General features: G+C 45.2%; 1 protein-coding gene across 11 annotated transcripts in view; it reads right to left on the reverse strand.

Annotated features, from left to right (window-relative positions):
- Window positions 1–16,386, reverse strand: part of CEP112 (centrosomal protein 112) — a 339,838-nt gene that overhangs the window by 178,463 nt on the left and 144,989 nt on the right. For all 11 annotated transcript variants that reach the window (XR_003506951.1, XM_027519223.1, XM_027519224.1 and 8 more), the window contains one exon: window positions 10,605–10,787. Coding sequence is in view for 10 of the 11 variants with exons in the window: in XM_027519223.1 (XP_027375024.1) it covers window positions 10,605–10,787 (183 nt within the window). In the remaining variant the exon portion in view is untranslated. The remainder of the gene's footprint in view (window positions 1–10,604; window positions 10,788–16,386) is intronic.

The following is a 16,386-nucleotide window of genomic DNA, read 5'->3' on the forward strand; positions in this document are numbered from 1 at the left end:
CATATACACCATTCTGCCTAATTTTGACAGGAAAACCCATGTGGAAGTTAATTTGGTTTATACAATATCCAAGTGTCACAATTACAAACATATTCAAGTCACAGGCTTCCACTTTGTCAGTATCAACATGGAACAATGAGATTTCAAGCAGCAATCAGGACAGGCAACAACAATGACTTCCTGAGAAGATTTACTCCACTATTCCTGTTTCCGAAGTGACTTTCTTTCCAGTTTATTTATTTTTAGTTGAAGGATAATTGCTTTGCAGCGTTGTGTTGGTTTCTGCCAGCCACTAACACGAGTCAGCCACAGGCACACACGTATCCAGGCTTCCCTGGTGGCTCAACTGGTGAAGAATCTGCCTGCAATGCAAGAGACCCCAGTTCGATTCCTGGGTCAGAAAGATCCCCTGGCAAAGGGATAGGTGACCCATCCTGGAATTCCTGGGCTTCCCTGGTGGCTCAGATGGTAAAGAATCCACCTGCAATGCAGGAGACCTGGTTTCGATCCCTGGGTTGGGAAAATGCCCTGGCAGAGGGCATGGCAACCCACTCCAGTATTCTTGGCTGGAGAACCCGAGGGACAGAGGAGCCTGGTGGGCTCCAGTCCATGGGGTCGCAGAGTCGGACACCACTGAGCGACTAAGAACAGCACACACACCTGTCCCCTCCCTCTGGAACTTCCTTCCCACCTCCCACCCCATCCTACCCCCTCCACTGTCACAGAGCACCAGTTTGCGCTCCCTGAGTCATACAGCAGACTCCCACTGGCTGTCTGTTTCACACTGGTTGTATACTCTTTTAAGGAGCACCAACTTGATGGCAACAGACTACGATGTCTGCTGCACGTCACTGAACAAGATGGACAGGCGAACGTGCCCGAGTCCACCCCTCACTTCTCAAAGCCTGAACCAGCGCTCGGCCACGACTGGCTTCTAAGGGCCGGGACACGCCACACCCCTGGAACTCGGGACTTTTCTCTAACACCAGCTTTGGCAGTAATTTCTGAGTAAATGAAGAAGCAAAGTTTTCCACCCCCAAGCTCCCCTCATCCTGTGCACACGCCAGTGTCACTTCATCTCGATCTATTGTGAAATGTGCCCCAAAAGGGAGAACAATGTTTACATGACAAAAATCAGCTTTTCAGGAAACACTTGGTGAACACGTGCATTCTGCGTGTTAAATGACATCTTTGCAAATAACAAAGTAAATAAGGTCCCACTTGACCCTAGGGGTCTGGGCTTTGCTTCATTAATAAATACTCACTTGAGTAAGGTTAAGATGAATGAATCACCAGTTTAATTTTAACCTTTTTAAGACCTACAACTTTTAAGTCCTTACTGGAAAATTGCCTTGTTTTAAGATGCTAGGCCTGGCTGGACCACTGTCCGTGTTCACTGACAGCTCCTCTGTACCACAGAGTAGTAATATCAGTGGGACACACACACGCACACACACACGCACACACGCCCTGAAACCACTGCAGCACTGGAGCGCCCCCAATGACAAGGAAAGAGACCGCAGGTCCAGGCCACAAACGTCAGCAAACTTCGTTCTCTGAGGACACCATTAACTCATTCTCAAATATTACCTCCAGGCTTTGACTTCATACCCAAGAAAAAACAAATCCAAATGAAAGGGAAAAATAACACACATTTTCCAACCCTGCAGGTCTAACTGTGTGCTGTTTCTTTATGATTTCTTGGGGTCTTTCCCCAGTATCTTAGGATACAAACATCCAAAAGTACTCGAGAGGCCGGGTAACAGCTTAAAATAATTGTTAGAACAAGTGACGAAAAATAATTTTCACGAAATTTTAATACTTGTTTTGATGGAAAAATATTGCATCAAGTTCCACATTAATCCACCAATTAGGTCTCAATGAAACCACTTTTTATTATCCTAAAGTTTCCTTCTAACGACAATATTTTTCTAAGGTTTCCTTTCCATAAATACTAAAGAAATTTGAAAATAGGCTATTATTTTCATGTAATGCTCGCCTCCTCAAACAGGAGTGTACGGTCTCCCCAGCAGAAATGTCTGTTATTTCTCTCAGGAAAAAGCTCAGGTGTAAAATATCCTCTGTGCCGTGCGGTCAGGTGCTGACCAACAGCCCTGACCGAGGACACAGCAATGGTGCAACGAGCTTCAGTCTGCGGCTCTCCGAACATGTGATGACATCACCATCTGGCCAGTCATTTCCTGCACTCTGCCTTCAACCTCTCCATTACAAAAAATTACCTCAAATATACAAGTGAAGACATCAAGGATGTCTCTTAAGAGAACTGAGTCAGAAACCCAAGGATGACTTTTCCGAGACCTCAAGGAAGAGGAGCGACTCGTCCACTGTTCCCTCAGTGATCTCACTCACGCGGAGGTGAGCAGAAGGAAGGGCAGTGCGCTAAAAATAACCCAATGGGAAGGAATTTCCAAATGCGGAATAGCCTTTATTGCTGGAGTATTTTATGTATTTAAAAAAAAACAAAAACTGAAAACTTTTCATTTTGACCAAAATTACTCTAGAATCCAGCTCAAACTGCATCAACATAAATGGCTTTTGAAGATTCTAAACAAAACATGCTTTCTAATTGCTCCTTGTATTTCTATTAGGAAAGTCTCCAGATTTGAACTTCCTCAACCACCTCGACCTCACTTCTTAGGAGGCTTTGACTAACTGCTGCCAAGTAATAGGATCCTTACATGGATTCCTTCATGGAAAAAATGCAAACATTGAAGGCTCTGAGATTTAAAAAGCCACTCAAAAGGTATGAATCATATCTAATATTTCAAATTAGTATGTGCATAAAACAGACATTTATCTACAGTAAACCATTCACAACCAACTGTATTTCGCCAGAATTAGATGTAAACTCCTGGGCAACTTTCTCTGAGGATCGGTAGGTCCCACTGAGATGGAAGCCGCTGGGTTCTTACACTGGACATACCTTCTTATTGCAGTAATAATGCGGAAACCAAAAGTGAACCCATTCAAAAACATACTCATTTTTCCATCCTACAAGTTCTAAAATTTGTGGGAAGGATTTCTATTCCAAATAAAACACTAAGAAACGCACATCTTTTCACAGTTGTACTTGTCTCAGATGAGAGACATGGCCATGGCTGTGACTTTGGAGAAAGACTGAAACCACTGGCTAAGACCCGACTTGGATTTACACAGCCTGAGTTATAGGTAATCAGTGCCTTAAAGCTAGCAACCTATTAACAACCCAAAATGGAAAATACAGTGAGAGGTTACGTGGAATTCAGAGACAGTGAGCTCCTCCATAAGCAGTGAGTGGGCAGGGGCCCTGGCTGTGAGCCCAGCGACACTGCTAGGCACGTCACCTTGGGCGACTCCAGGTGCTTTCAGAATCTGCCCTCATCAGTAAAGGGAAATGCATTTTCTGACCGAGGTAAGAAGGTCAAAACCACTTCCAATAAGAAAGTTAATCCTCGTCGGGGGTTGGAGGGCTGAGTGAGATAATGCAATGGACAGGATCAGGCAGAGAGCTTGGCGCATAGGAAGCCTGCGATGAATATTTGTTGTTAAGGCTGCTGTTAAAACGCACACGAGCGTAAAGATCCAGTGTTGTTCCAGCAGCACTGCTGACTAGTCACAACTCTGCAGCAGCGTCAAGTGCAACAAATCACCGAGAGAAATGCAAATGAAGATGCAAGTCTCTGCCTGGGAACAAAGGTCCCAGTGTCTGCCACGCCTGGTGGAGTCACAGGACTCTTCCCTTCTCCAGGTCCAAGCCTCTCCAGAAATCTAAAACCTTCCTCGAAAGAGGCTGTGAGATGAAGAAAGAGCACTGAATTAAGGTCAAGAAGCTCTGGTTTGCTAACTCTGTGACCTTGGGCAAGATAACGACCTTGGAACCACACAGGTTCTTTACGTATAAAATGAAAATAATTGGATGCGGCCATCTCTTTAGATGACATCAATCTGAGATGCAGACACTTGGTGTGCTCGTAAGCGTCCATCTGTCGAATACGCCGTGAGTACAGATTGTGCTCCCGTGAAACCACCCACTTTCACCACCGCAGAGCGATCACCTTAGATCTCCCATTGTAAATATCTCCAGCATTTAATTACTATTCTTCAGGAACAATTTATATATTTCTTTAAAAATTCAGTAAGTATAATGAGAACAAAGGACAGATTTTTTTAAAGCAACCATTATTGATGATATAAAGTCATTAATGCAAAGGCAATACTTTATATGTTATTATTTTGAAGGTTTGTCTTGAAAAGGAATATGCTTTCTCTAACAGTGGACCACATGCCATAGAATGTGGTTTCCATGGTAACTGCCACATTTTTAAAAATATGCACAGGATTGAAGATACACTGTGTAACTCTATGATAAACGGATCATTCTTAGAGAAATCACTTTCCTTGTCTCAACCTGTCTTTGTTTTTTAAACTTAATATAATTTTATCCACAATGAAAACCAAGTTGAACGATTTATATAGTTTAATTATAGGTATATATGCTACTTTTGTGCTTTAAGATGAAAATAATTACAGAATTTTAGAATTCTTATGAAAAAGAAAGCTGGTGATCTACCAAAAATGTAGCTTTACTTGAAATGGCATCTTTCCCTGTTTTCTCCTAATTAAGCACCTAAGAAACAGTGTTCTTACACTGGTAACACACACAATAATACATTAGTGCAAATTTCTCCTAATTAAGCACCTAAGAAACAGTGTTCTTACACTGGTAACACACACAATAATACATTAGTGCAAATTTCTCCTAATTAAGCACCTAAGAAACAGTGTTCTTACACATGGTAACACACACAATAATACATTAGTGCAAAAATCTTATTAGTCCACAGGCAGCACCCTCAGGCTCCTCACCACTGGACATGATAAAACGAGATCTTCGCGTCAACGCATCTGTTTCTGAATTTAAGAAGGACCTTTGCCCTATTTGGAAAATTCTGAATAACCTGAGATTTTGGCGCCAGAAAAAGAATATATTGCCCACAGGTTTTAAACATGGCTTAGTTGGGAAAACCTCTATTTATATTTTAAACAAGCACCGAAATTCCTCGGCTATCTTAAGTAAAGCATTTCAATAATACTATAAAACTTTATGTAAAAAAAATAAATGGAAACTTTTAGCATGTGGTTTTACCCCAAGTCTACTAAAAAAAAGGCTTTCTTTTCTTTTTGCAAAATGAAGAGAATTGTGCCTCTGATGCCCTCACTGAGCGTGCCGTCCAGCGCAGCAGAGCACGCTTGCTGCCCGACTAAGCTCAGAGCGCCCGCCCCTGCCCCGACACGCGCGGCGCGTGCGTCACGACCAGCACTGCGCGTGGGCGCGCACGCTGAGCCCGGGCCCCCGAGGGGACCGCGGTCCCTGAGCAGAAGAGGGCAGCACAGAGGCGGGCTGGCACGAGCAGCCGCAGCCTCGTTACAGGGGTGGGGGGATGGCTGACGTAAGTCGGTTTATCTGAGCAACCAGTCCAGGGTCCAGTCTGACCCAAAGAAATAATCTACTACCCCGAAACAAAGCAGATGATATTAGTGAAGAAGTACTGATGATGAAACACTACTCTGGTTATGCAGGTAGTGAACCATTTTAGTGCAGGTACACATATCCTGTGCTCCCGGACCAAATTACCATTTGATTTATTATTTATTACAGTTTTCCATAGTATCAATTCAGAGGACAGGAGAATCAGATATAAGGAAGAGAGCAACACACCTGGAAATTAACATTAGGGCACTGACTTTTAAAGCGTTTTGAATTTCAGCCACGTTTCTAGTTTTAACACCCTAGCGATGTTTTATAAGGGTTTCTGGAATAGTCATGTAGTGACGGTATAGAAATTTTTAAGCTTGTGACTTAAAATATGCTTTCTTATGATTCATAATATCTACAAAATTGGATATCTCAAAGCAGCTGTGTTTTTTGATGTTGAGGATAATGACATTATCCATAAATTAAAGTGAAAATTTGGCACATTAAAATAAACCTGCTAATTACATTTTGTGAAAGTAGTTAGACACTCTTAGGGTTTTCCGACTGGGTTTTTTCCCCAAATGTTTTAACACCTACAGAGCTTCATCAATTATACTGGTCAGTACCTTTTATATTAAGCCCTATATCTTAAATTTCTCTCAGAACTGAGACCTAGAAAATAATGAACTGGTATGATCTCTTACACTAGATACTTAGGCTTACACGATTCATCATGTTTCCCTCTTCACTGCAGCTTCCAGGCAAACTCTGGGCTAAAACTTGTACTTAGCTGGAACATGTTCTTTAAAAGTATGGCTTTTCTGATGTGGTTAATATCATTTATTGCTTAATTATTATTTTCAGCTATATTTCACCTGTATAATGTGTTTATCATAAAATGCTGCCTCAAATCCTTTTTGAAAGTGCTTGGAATACAAAGAAATTAAAATCAAATGTTTTCAATAGAAAAAGTGCCAGCCCCCTCAAAGCCCAGAGACCACATACAGGTTCAACAGTCATGCTCAGAACACACGCACTGTTAAAAGTCACCCTTAGAATAATCTTTGAAGAATAACAGCCCATGCTGAATCCACTGCACACATGCACACACCCAGTTTATAAATGACATCTACTGATCTGAAGGTCTTTTCTTTTCCTAACATGTTACACCCTCAGGGACATACCAGACTGAATATCTTACACAAGGGGGGAAGACTGTGCATTTTACCAAATATAAGCATCACAACGTAAAGTAGCCCACTGCTGAAAACCAAGGAATTATTAAAATATAATTGTTAAAATTGTCTATTATAAATATCTTTTTGGAAACTTTTTAAAGTAGAAGAGAGAAAGAAGAGGAGATCTAAAACCCGCACATTTTAGAATCAGCAATAGCACGTAGCCGCTTACTGAGTCAATATGGCGAAATCCAGATGTTCTGTCTTTTACACAAAATTGTTCCTCTTAACAACCACGGTTCTCAGTTCAGGGAGTCGAGAAAGACATCAGCTGCCAGGGTCAGGCTAGACCCGTTTCATGATGTCTGCTCTGCCTTCTGCACGTGGTGGTGTGTCACCCGCACCCCTCGCATGTCTGCACCGCAACAGCTGTCCCCAGACGGTGACACCCCTTGGGCGGGCACAAAGGCACTCTGGGACGGTCTCTGCGGGGCTCATGCACACCGTTCACTTTGGCAGCAAACCTCAGAGATCAAGCAATCCTGGAGTGGTTCTGGGTACTAAAAGCATGCCAAGGGATCAAGGAATCTATGTTCTGCCTTCCCTCAATTTCAAGGGGCCAACTGCAGAAATTCTTTTACTACACTGCAGTTCAAAAGCAAAACAAGAATTACATGAGGACTACCACATTAGACAAAGCACTCCCAAGATGATCGCAACAAAACTATGCATCACCTTTATATTAAAAAATATGATGGCATCAAGAAAATCACTCACCAGAGGACCTTCAGTAAGTGGGATCTGGCAAGTGAGAAATATTTGCTAATGAGGTTGTGAATCTCTGTATGTCTTGACATCTACTGATGTCCCTCAGGGACATACCAGACTGAACATCTTATACGAAGGGGGAAGACAGTGTGCATTTTAGCAAATGTAAGTATCACAACATAAACTAGCCCATCACTAAACACCAAGGAATTGTGATAAAAATATATGCACAGAATAATTAGCTCAATGCACCAAATAAAATGAGAGATGGTTAACTGTCCTCAATGGTATTACTGCATCCTGTCATTTCTCTATAAGACAGAAATTGCCAGAACAACAGCGCACTTGTAATAATCACACGGCAGCTTCACGAAGGCGCTCCGGGTCGTCACGGCTCGCCTCGAGGCGGACGTCTGTCCTTTATACCACTGGCTTTCTTATTAGTACACAGCGTGTTACATTTTCAAAAGGAGCCAAAAGTAGATTTTTTAGTACACTGCCTGCATTCAAGAATCTGACGGATGAAAGGCAGCACACAAAGCCGTAGTTCCCCAACAGATAATCCCCGGGTGCTCTCTCGGTTAAGGCTCCAACCTGTCCTTTTTACAAAATGGCCTCCGCAGCTGCCCACCTGAACTGAGCCCCCGGCGCCTCCCGGCCTCAGACAGAACGCCCGCCGCCCCGCCGCCCGCGCCGCCCCGCCGCCCCCGCCGCCCCGCCGCCCCGCCGCCCCGCCGCCCCGCCGCCCCCGCCGCCCGCGCCGCCCCCGCCGCCCCCGCCGCCCCGCCGCCCCGCCGCCCCCGCCGCCCGCGCCGCCCCCGCCGCCCCCGCCGCCCGCGCCGCCCCGCCGCCCCGCCGCCCCGCCGCCCCGCCGCCCCGCCGCCCCGCGCCGCCCCCGCGCCCCCCGACGGCTGCGGCAGGCCTGCGGTCCCGCGTCGGCCCACACGGCGGCCATTTTGAAAAAGCACCTGCTGTTTCTTACAACATATGTCACTCTGGGCTTTTTTGAAATTTAGAAATGTAGTTCAGAGCTTAAAAGGCATTATACGTTATTTAGACCACAATCATGAAAAGATTATTTGGAAAATTTAGGACTTACCTGAGGAAACAATTAATAGCCCCAATAAATACCCCAAAATGAATACAAGTTGTTAGCATTTTGGTATATATGATTAGATTTTTTAAAATATAGCTTACTGACAAGAGCTTTTTTTTCTTTTAAATATGTTCTCCAAAAACAATTTAGTATAGCTTCTGCAGAAAATCATTTTTCATTTTGATCCAGAATGCATTTAGCCTAAGTTGCAATTGCTACCTTGCATTCCTGGGACAGCAATTTCAATTATTCCAAGAAAGACAGAAAATGTGAGAAATATAGTCATATGCTATAGCGTTTGAGGAAGTCAGATTAATACTTCAATTAGAAGAAATTCAATTGATGACATTATTATACTCTCCCCATGGCTTAATTGTATCTAATGATTCCAAAATCTCCCTTTTGTTGTCACTGAATGAACCGCACCCTACACATGGTAGATACGGCACATGCAAAACCACAAAGATTCCCTCTGAACTTGGCCTCCGTTTGTGTCTGCTTTCCACAACACCACGAAAGTAGTTCGAAGTTGGATAAATTAATGTGTTTTAGTGTATCAATTATTCTACCATGCAAACAGACCCTACTGACTCAGAACTCAAATACCTTCTCAAAGAAGACAAGGGTAAGGCTTCATATCATCTTCGAAGGAGGATCTAAGTGTGAAAACATCCTTAGTAAACTGCATGACTGACCCTCAAAAGACCAGCATGTATCTTATGAAGGCTCTAATGAGGTCGGAGGCAGAAACACAGCACATGTTGATTTCACAGGAACCACCTGCCTATGCTGTCCCATGGCTGCTACAATGACCACCTCTTAGTTAACAAAGCCCACAAAACAAATTCACCTAATTTTCCTAGAAATCCATATTATTGACAAAAAAAAAAGCCTGTGCTGAGTATATTCATATTGCCTCCGTCGTTATCCGAAAGTAAAAGACAACTCAAGGTCAAATGAAAGCGACCAACAACTCCTATTCTTTGCCTCCTGCCTCCCGCCCTGGCTTGAGTTCTAACACCTTACTTAATCAGTAGAATTTGTACGTTCAGATAATTATAAAATTGTTTAAACACATCTTAAAACAAATAGAAGGTCTATCTCTTTTGCTTAAAAATTATATTATTTGGGCAGGAATGTATCTGAGGAGAAGCTTGTGAGGGGTGTGGATAATATGGTGAGATTTCAATGGGAAAAGGGTATTTAGACCTCGTGGATGATATGGTTTTGTTAGAAGAGAAAATTATCTTTTTATTGTTACCAATTGCTCTTCAATTTTTCTTTAATGAAATTTCACAGCGACCTCCCCGAGAGGACGCACTAAAGGCCTTTGATTATATGTGCCCTAAAGAGTGTATCGTGCCACAAAGAAACACACCCAATAAGATTTTTTTTTCATCTGAAATTTATAAAGATAATTTTCCATGCTGACAGTGCACATTTCATCCATAAGTTTGAAGAGTCAAATGCTACCACAGCTGGGGGTTATTCTGCCAAATGGCTTCCAACAGGGACTACAGAGATGAGGCTGGGAGGCGTGTGTATGCGCACGTAGGAGAAAGCGACAGACCTGGTGGGAAACAGCCCTTCTCTGGAGGCGTTTTTGTCAATTATCATCACAGTAATCTAATCAAATATAGAGTCTAAAGGAGAAAAGCAACACTAGGAAGGAAAAGCAAATATTAAATCAGCTGCTTGATTACCTACAGAGATTAAAACAAAAAGCAAGGAGTGAGGCTGATACATTTCCTAGGGATTTGCTAAGGCTGAGGGGAGGGGTAAGGGGCAGATACCTTAAAAAAAATCCATCATGAAAGGAACTGAGACAAGATTATAAAAAAGGGGCCAAGTTATAGCGCGCCATGGGATTTTTAATCTGGCTACCTGTGGTTTCTGTAGTTAAAGCCTTATTCATCCCCCCAAAAAGGGGGGGTGGGGAGAAAACAAACAAAAAAAATCACATTTATATGTCAGTTTTGCAAATGATCAAATAGCGTGCACCAACAAGAATAAGAAGAAAACATGAAACGCTCTGATGATTGTTTAAAAATGGATACCCGTTTTATCAAATATCATTGGTAATTACCTGTGAGTCTCGTTTCTTGAACTCTTGGATTTGATTTTCGTGCTCCATATTGGCAGCGCGGAGCTTATTCTCCAGGTTTCCGACTTCCCGTTCGTGGTCTCGGACTAGGCTCTCCTTCTCCGCCTTATGCTGCTGTAATAGGTGCGTCTTCTCCTGTTCATGCTCCAGCTTCAGCTCTACTATCTGATTGGACAATGAGGACAGTTCATCAACAGAACATCCTTGTCGTCATGACAACTCATGGACAGCTTAATTTTTCTCTAATTTGCCCAAGTTGAAAATTTTATTTTTTGCGTCATCATTACCTCACCCTTAAAATACTCTCATTGGGTGGGGGGGGGGGGCGGTGGATTTTATCTAAAGCTCCCAATATTGAAGACAGTTGGGCATATTCAGTAAATCCTTCTGCAATCTGTTGACACAAATGCCTGAACATTGAAAAAAATAATTATGTCGAATGCTAGGTATCTCCTCCCCAAGAATTTGGGTATCACTGACCAGCAACGGTTGTAAATGGTTAATAGTCAGTACACTTTGCGTTTTGCTTAAATATATACACGTAAAAACAGCAATTAAATCGGTCTGTTTTCTTTATGGTTTTCAAATAAAAGATCGAAGCTAAGTACGCATCTGGATTATTGTATATACAGTTGTCTTTCTTAAAATAAAATGATAAATCTCAAAGCTCTATTATCTCGTTGTCAGCCACAGGACACCAACACAAACAGATGTGGTGTGCTCCAGGGGGCACCTGCTGCGCCGCCAGCCCGCGCCATGATTTCATAAAAAGCACGCCATTCTCAGGGTGCTTTCCCAGTCCACTCCACGCTGGAGACGGTGACCTTGGCTGGTCTGAGCTGCGCCCTGCTAGACTGAGTGGCAGCCGGAGACCGAGGGCCTGGTCGCCGCAGCTTTGATACTAATCCTCCGGGCCGCACACAATGGCACCCTACCTGGCCCGCACACTATAGCCGGCCAGGCTGCCTTTGAAGCAGGTGCTGAATGGGGACTGCAGGACGCCAGCTTCCCCAGTGAACTCCAGGCCACACAGCTGCGAGGAACAGTCACTTGGATTTTTCTTCAGTTTTGGTGGATTTCAGGGGGGAAAACTGCTGTTATCGAGAATATGTGGCGTTATTTTCGGCGTGAGAATCCATCTTCAAAAAAGCTAACAGTAGGAGCCTGCTCCAAATCGATCTAGTTTCGTGCACTGAATCACCAGACTACCTTATCTTAAAGCTATAGCATTCATTTCTCCAGGCGTGCAGCCTACACCACACTTCAGGAGTTATTTTCTTTGGAGATTTAACACTCTCATCTTCTAATTGCAAATTAAGAAACAGAATGCAGATTAAAAGTGCTTTTAAATGTAGGTTTCAAAACGGTTTTATTATTGTGACTTTTCTTTGAGAGTGGGAAAATCAGTGATCAATTCCTGCTCACTCATTCATTTTTTCTACTATTTAGAAGAAAGTGTCCTAATTCTCGAATACACACACATATCAAACAAGATAGCATATAAAATAATATGGAAATTTTTATTTTGCATCTGAGAACAAAGATGCATGCTAGTGAATTTATGTCTTTTAAAAATGACAGATTTTTCCTTCATATTTAGGCAATAAACAGAAAAATATAAGTATTCTTCTTATATACTATGCCAAGTGGAACAGTTTTCTATGATTATTTAAAATAAATGTGCATGGTTGACTCTGTGAGTCACACAACTACAATGTTAATCCCCAAAAAAAGAGAATTTAAAATTTTATTGACATTACTGCATCATTTTCAGGCAGCCAAGTATATGAATTATTGAGTTGGGATATTTTTAGAATAATCTTGGACACATTATTATTCCTGCTCAGTATTATACTATCAAGCATTATAATAATGAAATTATATACCTTAGTAGAAGATTTAAACATGTAAGAAGGAAATAGAAGGAGCTAAAACGTTCTACTCAGATCTGATTCTCAAAAGTCTCAAAAAAAAATGAAGAGAATGGGTGTGATTCAAATTGATAGAAAGCAAAATATTTTACGATACTCTAAGGAAAAGTAACTGATAGACCTCCCCCAAGAAAAGACGTGAGACTGGGACTGGCTGAGGGACTCGCAACGGTGTAGCCACGCTCCAGGCTCGATGACCAGCGCCCTTGCACAGAAACGCTGAGTTATCTGAGGAGTTCCGACAGGCAGGAAGGGATCCTGCTCATGTTCACATTTCACTTCATTCATTTTCAAAACCAGGCACAGATGAAAGAGAGATAATGGCATTTGAAGCCTAAAGATAGCTGTTCATAAACTAAACTATTCAAACAGTTTGCTCTTGTGTCAGGGCCTGCTGCTCAGTGAGGCTGGTTAGTGAACAGTCTCCAGGCTGCAGAGCCTCTGCAAGTGAAATAGCTCAGTCCTGACGGCCCAATCCAGTGCTGCCTGACCAACTGCTAGACGTCACAAGCCCTTTGCTTTCCTCAGTGTCATCAATTTCAGGCAGGGGGGTCCTCCGCAGATTAACAGTGGAGTCCAGACGTCACAAGCCCTTTCTTTCCTCAGTGTCTTCAATTTCAGGCAGGGGGGTCCTCCGCAGATTAACAGTGGAGTCCAGGAGAAAAACCCTCACGTTTCAGGAACATCTTAAGGATAATATTCATAATGCCACCATCAAGGTGGATTGTGTTAAAATTCAGCCCAGCCCCTAAGTGTAGATACATGTCCTTGGCACGTGGGCACGTCTCAACAGTGAGCTGAAGCCGCACGTCCCTTCACCTGGAGCTACTGCACACGTCTAGTTGACCACAGTCACGTGTAACGGAGTTCATGGTGACCAGGAGGTGGCGCGGCAGGGACCGTGTGGAGGATGGGACAGCAGATGACATCCGCAGGGTTGGACAAGGAGGCTCAGCAAAGTCTCTGTGTCAGTGCTCTGCGGGGAGGAGGCCCATCACGGAAGACCTCAGTGCTCACTGAGTGGTGGGCCCGGAACTGGCCAGGCATGAAAGCAAACTGGTGAGTCATCTGGTGGCCAGTCCTCTGTGATCCTGGACTAGACAGCACGGGCCGGGTCTGGGAGAGAAAATGGTTGCATTGCATAGAAATTGCAAGGTTGACTCACAAGGAATTATCAAACAGGAGACCAAGAAGGATGGTGCTCCACCCATGACGCACCCCTGGCACACTCCGGCCGGGATTCTGAGGCCCCTGAAGGCACAGACCTCGCCCTCAGACTGGATCCTGCCACAGTCTGACCACGGCCTCCTCCCTCCACCGGAGGCGCCACACAAGTGCCTGGGGCAGGAGCATACGCCAGGCCTGAGAGACCAGGCCAGGCGGGCTGGACGGCCAAGTCGCTGAGGGTCTCGAATATGAACCCTAAGTTCTCGGCACTGTTCGACAGCAAGCTCAGTGCGAGCAAATGCTGCCTGTTGATGTTGTTCAGTCACTCAGTCATGTCCAGCTCTCTGTGACCGCTGGGACTGCAGCCCGCCAGGCTCCTCTGTCCTGGAGTGGGTTGCCATTTTCTTCTCCAGTACTACCTGAAGACTTGTTAGTAATCTTATATTATTAACCTGTTAATTAATCTTATTTTAAAAGACAAATGGGATGCAGCAAGTCGTTACTTCTCAGTACACAATACATAGAGGTCAACTGTCCCAGTAACACACCTTAAAGGCAGAAATCCCAAAGCCAGAGGAGGAAGTTACAGACAGGACAGAACGCACCCAACACATAAAAAAGGAGGCATTACAGTACAGAATATTAGCTGAAACGAGCTCAAAGTAACCGGATGACAAAACCACATTCTGCAAGCCTTGGTGTGCGATGAGTTGCAGCTGCAGGAGGTGGGAAGGAACGCCCTCCTTGTTCTCTGGCTCGAGAAGGAGGAAGAGGAGTTGCCAGCTGGGAGCCCTGGGAAGAGCGCCCTGCAACACAACCACCTCTGCTCTTGGGTCAAGTGGACGCAAACGTGAGAGCCCAGAGCCTGGAGAGCATCAGAGGTCCTGAGCACAGCGTTCCTCTGACCCCAGGGGTCCCCCAGCACCCCACGGCCGCCGCTCGGCCGCCACTGGGGCTTTCAGCAGGAGGGGCAGCTGCCCCGAGCCTCTGCCGCCTCCACCACACCTGACGCTGGACGGCAGAGGGGCTGCTCCCGTTGTGCCCCCTGCACTGCTTGAGCTGCTGCCCCCGCTCTACTGGCCTGGACTCATCAAGGGGCAAAGACCTTCCTGCCACCGCAGCAGTCAGCTGTTGGCCTCCATCCAGCCTCCCATCCGGCGACGACTACACAGCTGGAGACTCAGGTCCTCGTCTCCAGCCTGTGGCCCAGCTGTGCACGGCATGGGAAGGCTGCTCTTGGGCATTCTTGCCATTTCCTCCCTCTGGTGCCCACGTCTAGCTGTCGCTGCGTCCCCAGCTCAGTCCAGGCACTTCCTCTCTGTGAGTCAGTGTCTGTCACAACTGTTTGTTCACCTGGTTGCTCAGCTGGAAAACCCGAGTCCCCTCTCTCCTTCACGCGCCATTCCACATCATCAGCAAGCCTCGCCCGTCTAACATCTAAGATGAAAGGACACGCTCGTGCAGCGGGCCCTGCATTCAGATGCAGTGTCCCGCTGCGTCTCCAAGCGGCGGTCACAGCCTCGCCTCACACTTCGTCCTCAGGCTGGGGGGCCGTGGGCTCCCCACCACCAGGGCAGATGCCGCTGTGCACACCGCCACATCGCAGCACCGCGCAGTGTTCACACGGAGAGGCTGCTCAGTAAACGTGAGTTAAGTGACAAAGGACAGGATGGAGCTCAGACGGTGAAGGAGCCTGGAGAGTGGGATCATCGCTGAGCCATTTCACTACTTAGGAAACGTTTTTCTAGTATCAGTTGTGTCCAGCTCTTTGCAACGCCATGGACTGTACCCCACCAGGCTCCCCTGTCCGTGGAAATCTCTAGGCGAAACAGCATGAGTGAACTGCCATTTCCTTCTCCAGGGGATCCTCCCAACCCAGGGATCAAACCCGAGCCTCTATGTCTTCTGCACTGGCAGGCAAGTTCTTTACCACTGTGCCATCAGGGAAGCCCCTTGTAAAATGAGGTATCCCTGAAGTAAATCGTCTTAATGTGATGGTCACTGAAAAAAAACCACATTCATCTTTGCCCCCTTCAATCCCACTCGGGGGAAAGATGCCATTTGTACGAACCTAGATACTAACAATTCCAAGCTAAGAAAAGGTGGGGAAAAAGGGAAGAAGAGGTGGGGCGTTAGGCATTTTTCACCAACGGCCACCGCGGTTCTGTGGGCCTGGGCTCCCAGCACGTCACAGTCTGGACGCCAGAACGCCAGGTACCTGGAGGACCCAATGCTGCGCAGTGCAGCTGCGTGCCTGGATCAGGTGGTTATGGAGGGAGAGAATCTGAAAGACCAGGGTCTGCACTTGTCTTCATCACCACCTAGGAGTCCAGTGACCGCAACTGAGGCTCAAAGATTGTTACAAACTTAGAAGAGGATAACCGAGAAAGAAAGACTTTTTTAAGAGAGTATGATAAGGTGAGCAATAAGTCAGAAAAACGGGCATACTAGACATAGAAATTAATAAATTACACAGAAATCCCTTTCGAAGAATTTTTAGGGAGACCTGCAAATCCATCGTCACTAACCTCGCCTGAGGCCTCGCCACCCAACAGAAATTCCCTGAGCTGCTGCCGTCAGATCAGCCCTGCCATCACCAGTGTCATTTCAGACAGCTTCCACCCGCCCTGGCTCCCCTGTCCACCTGATGTCTTCAGTGTCAACAA

Source organism: Bos indicus x Bos taurus, chromosome 19 (assembly GCF_003369695.1).
Source record: "Bos indicus x Bos taurus breed Angus x Brahman F1 hybrid chromosome 19, Bos_hybrid_MaternalHap_v2.0, whole genome shotgun sequence".
Lineage (NCBI taxonomy): Eukaryota > Metazoa > Chordata > Mammalia > Artiodactyla > Bovidae > Bos > Bos indicus x Bos taurus.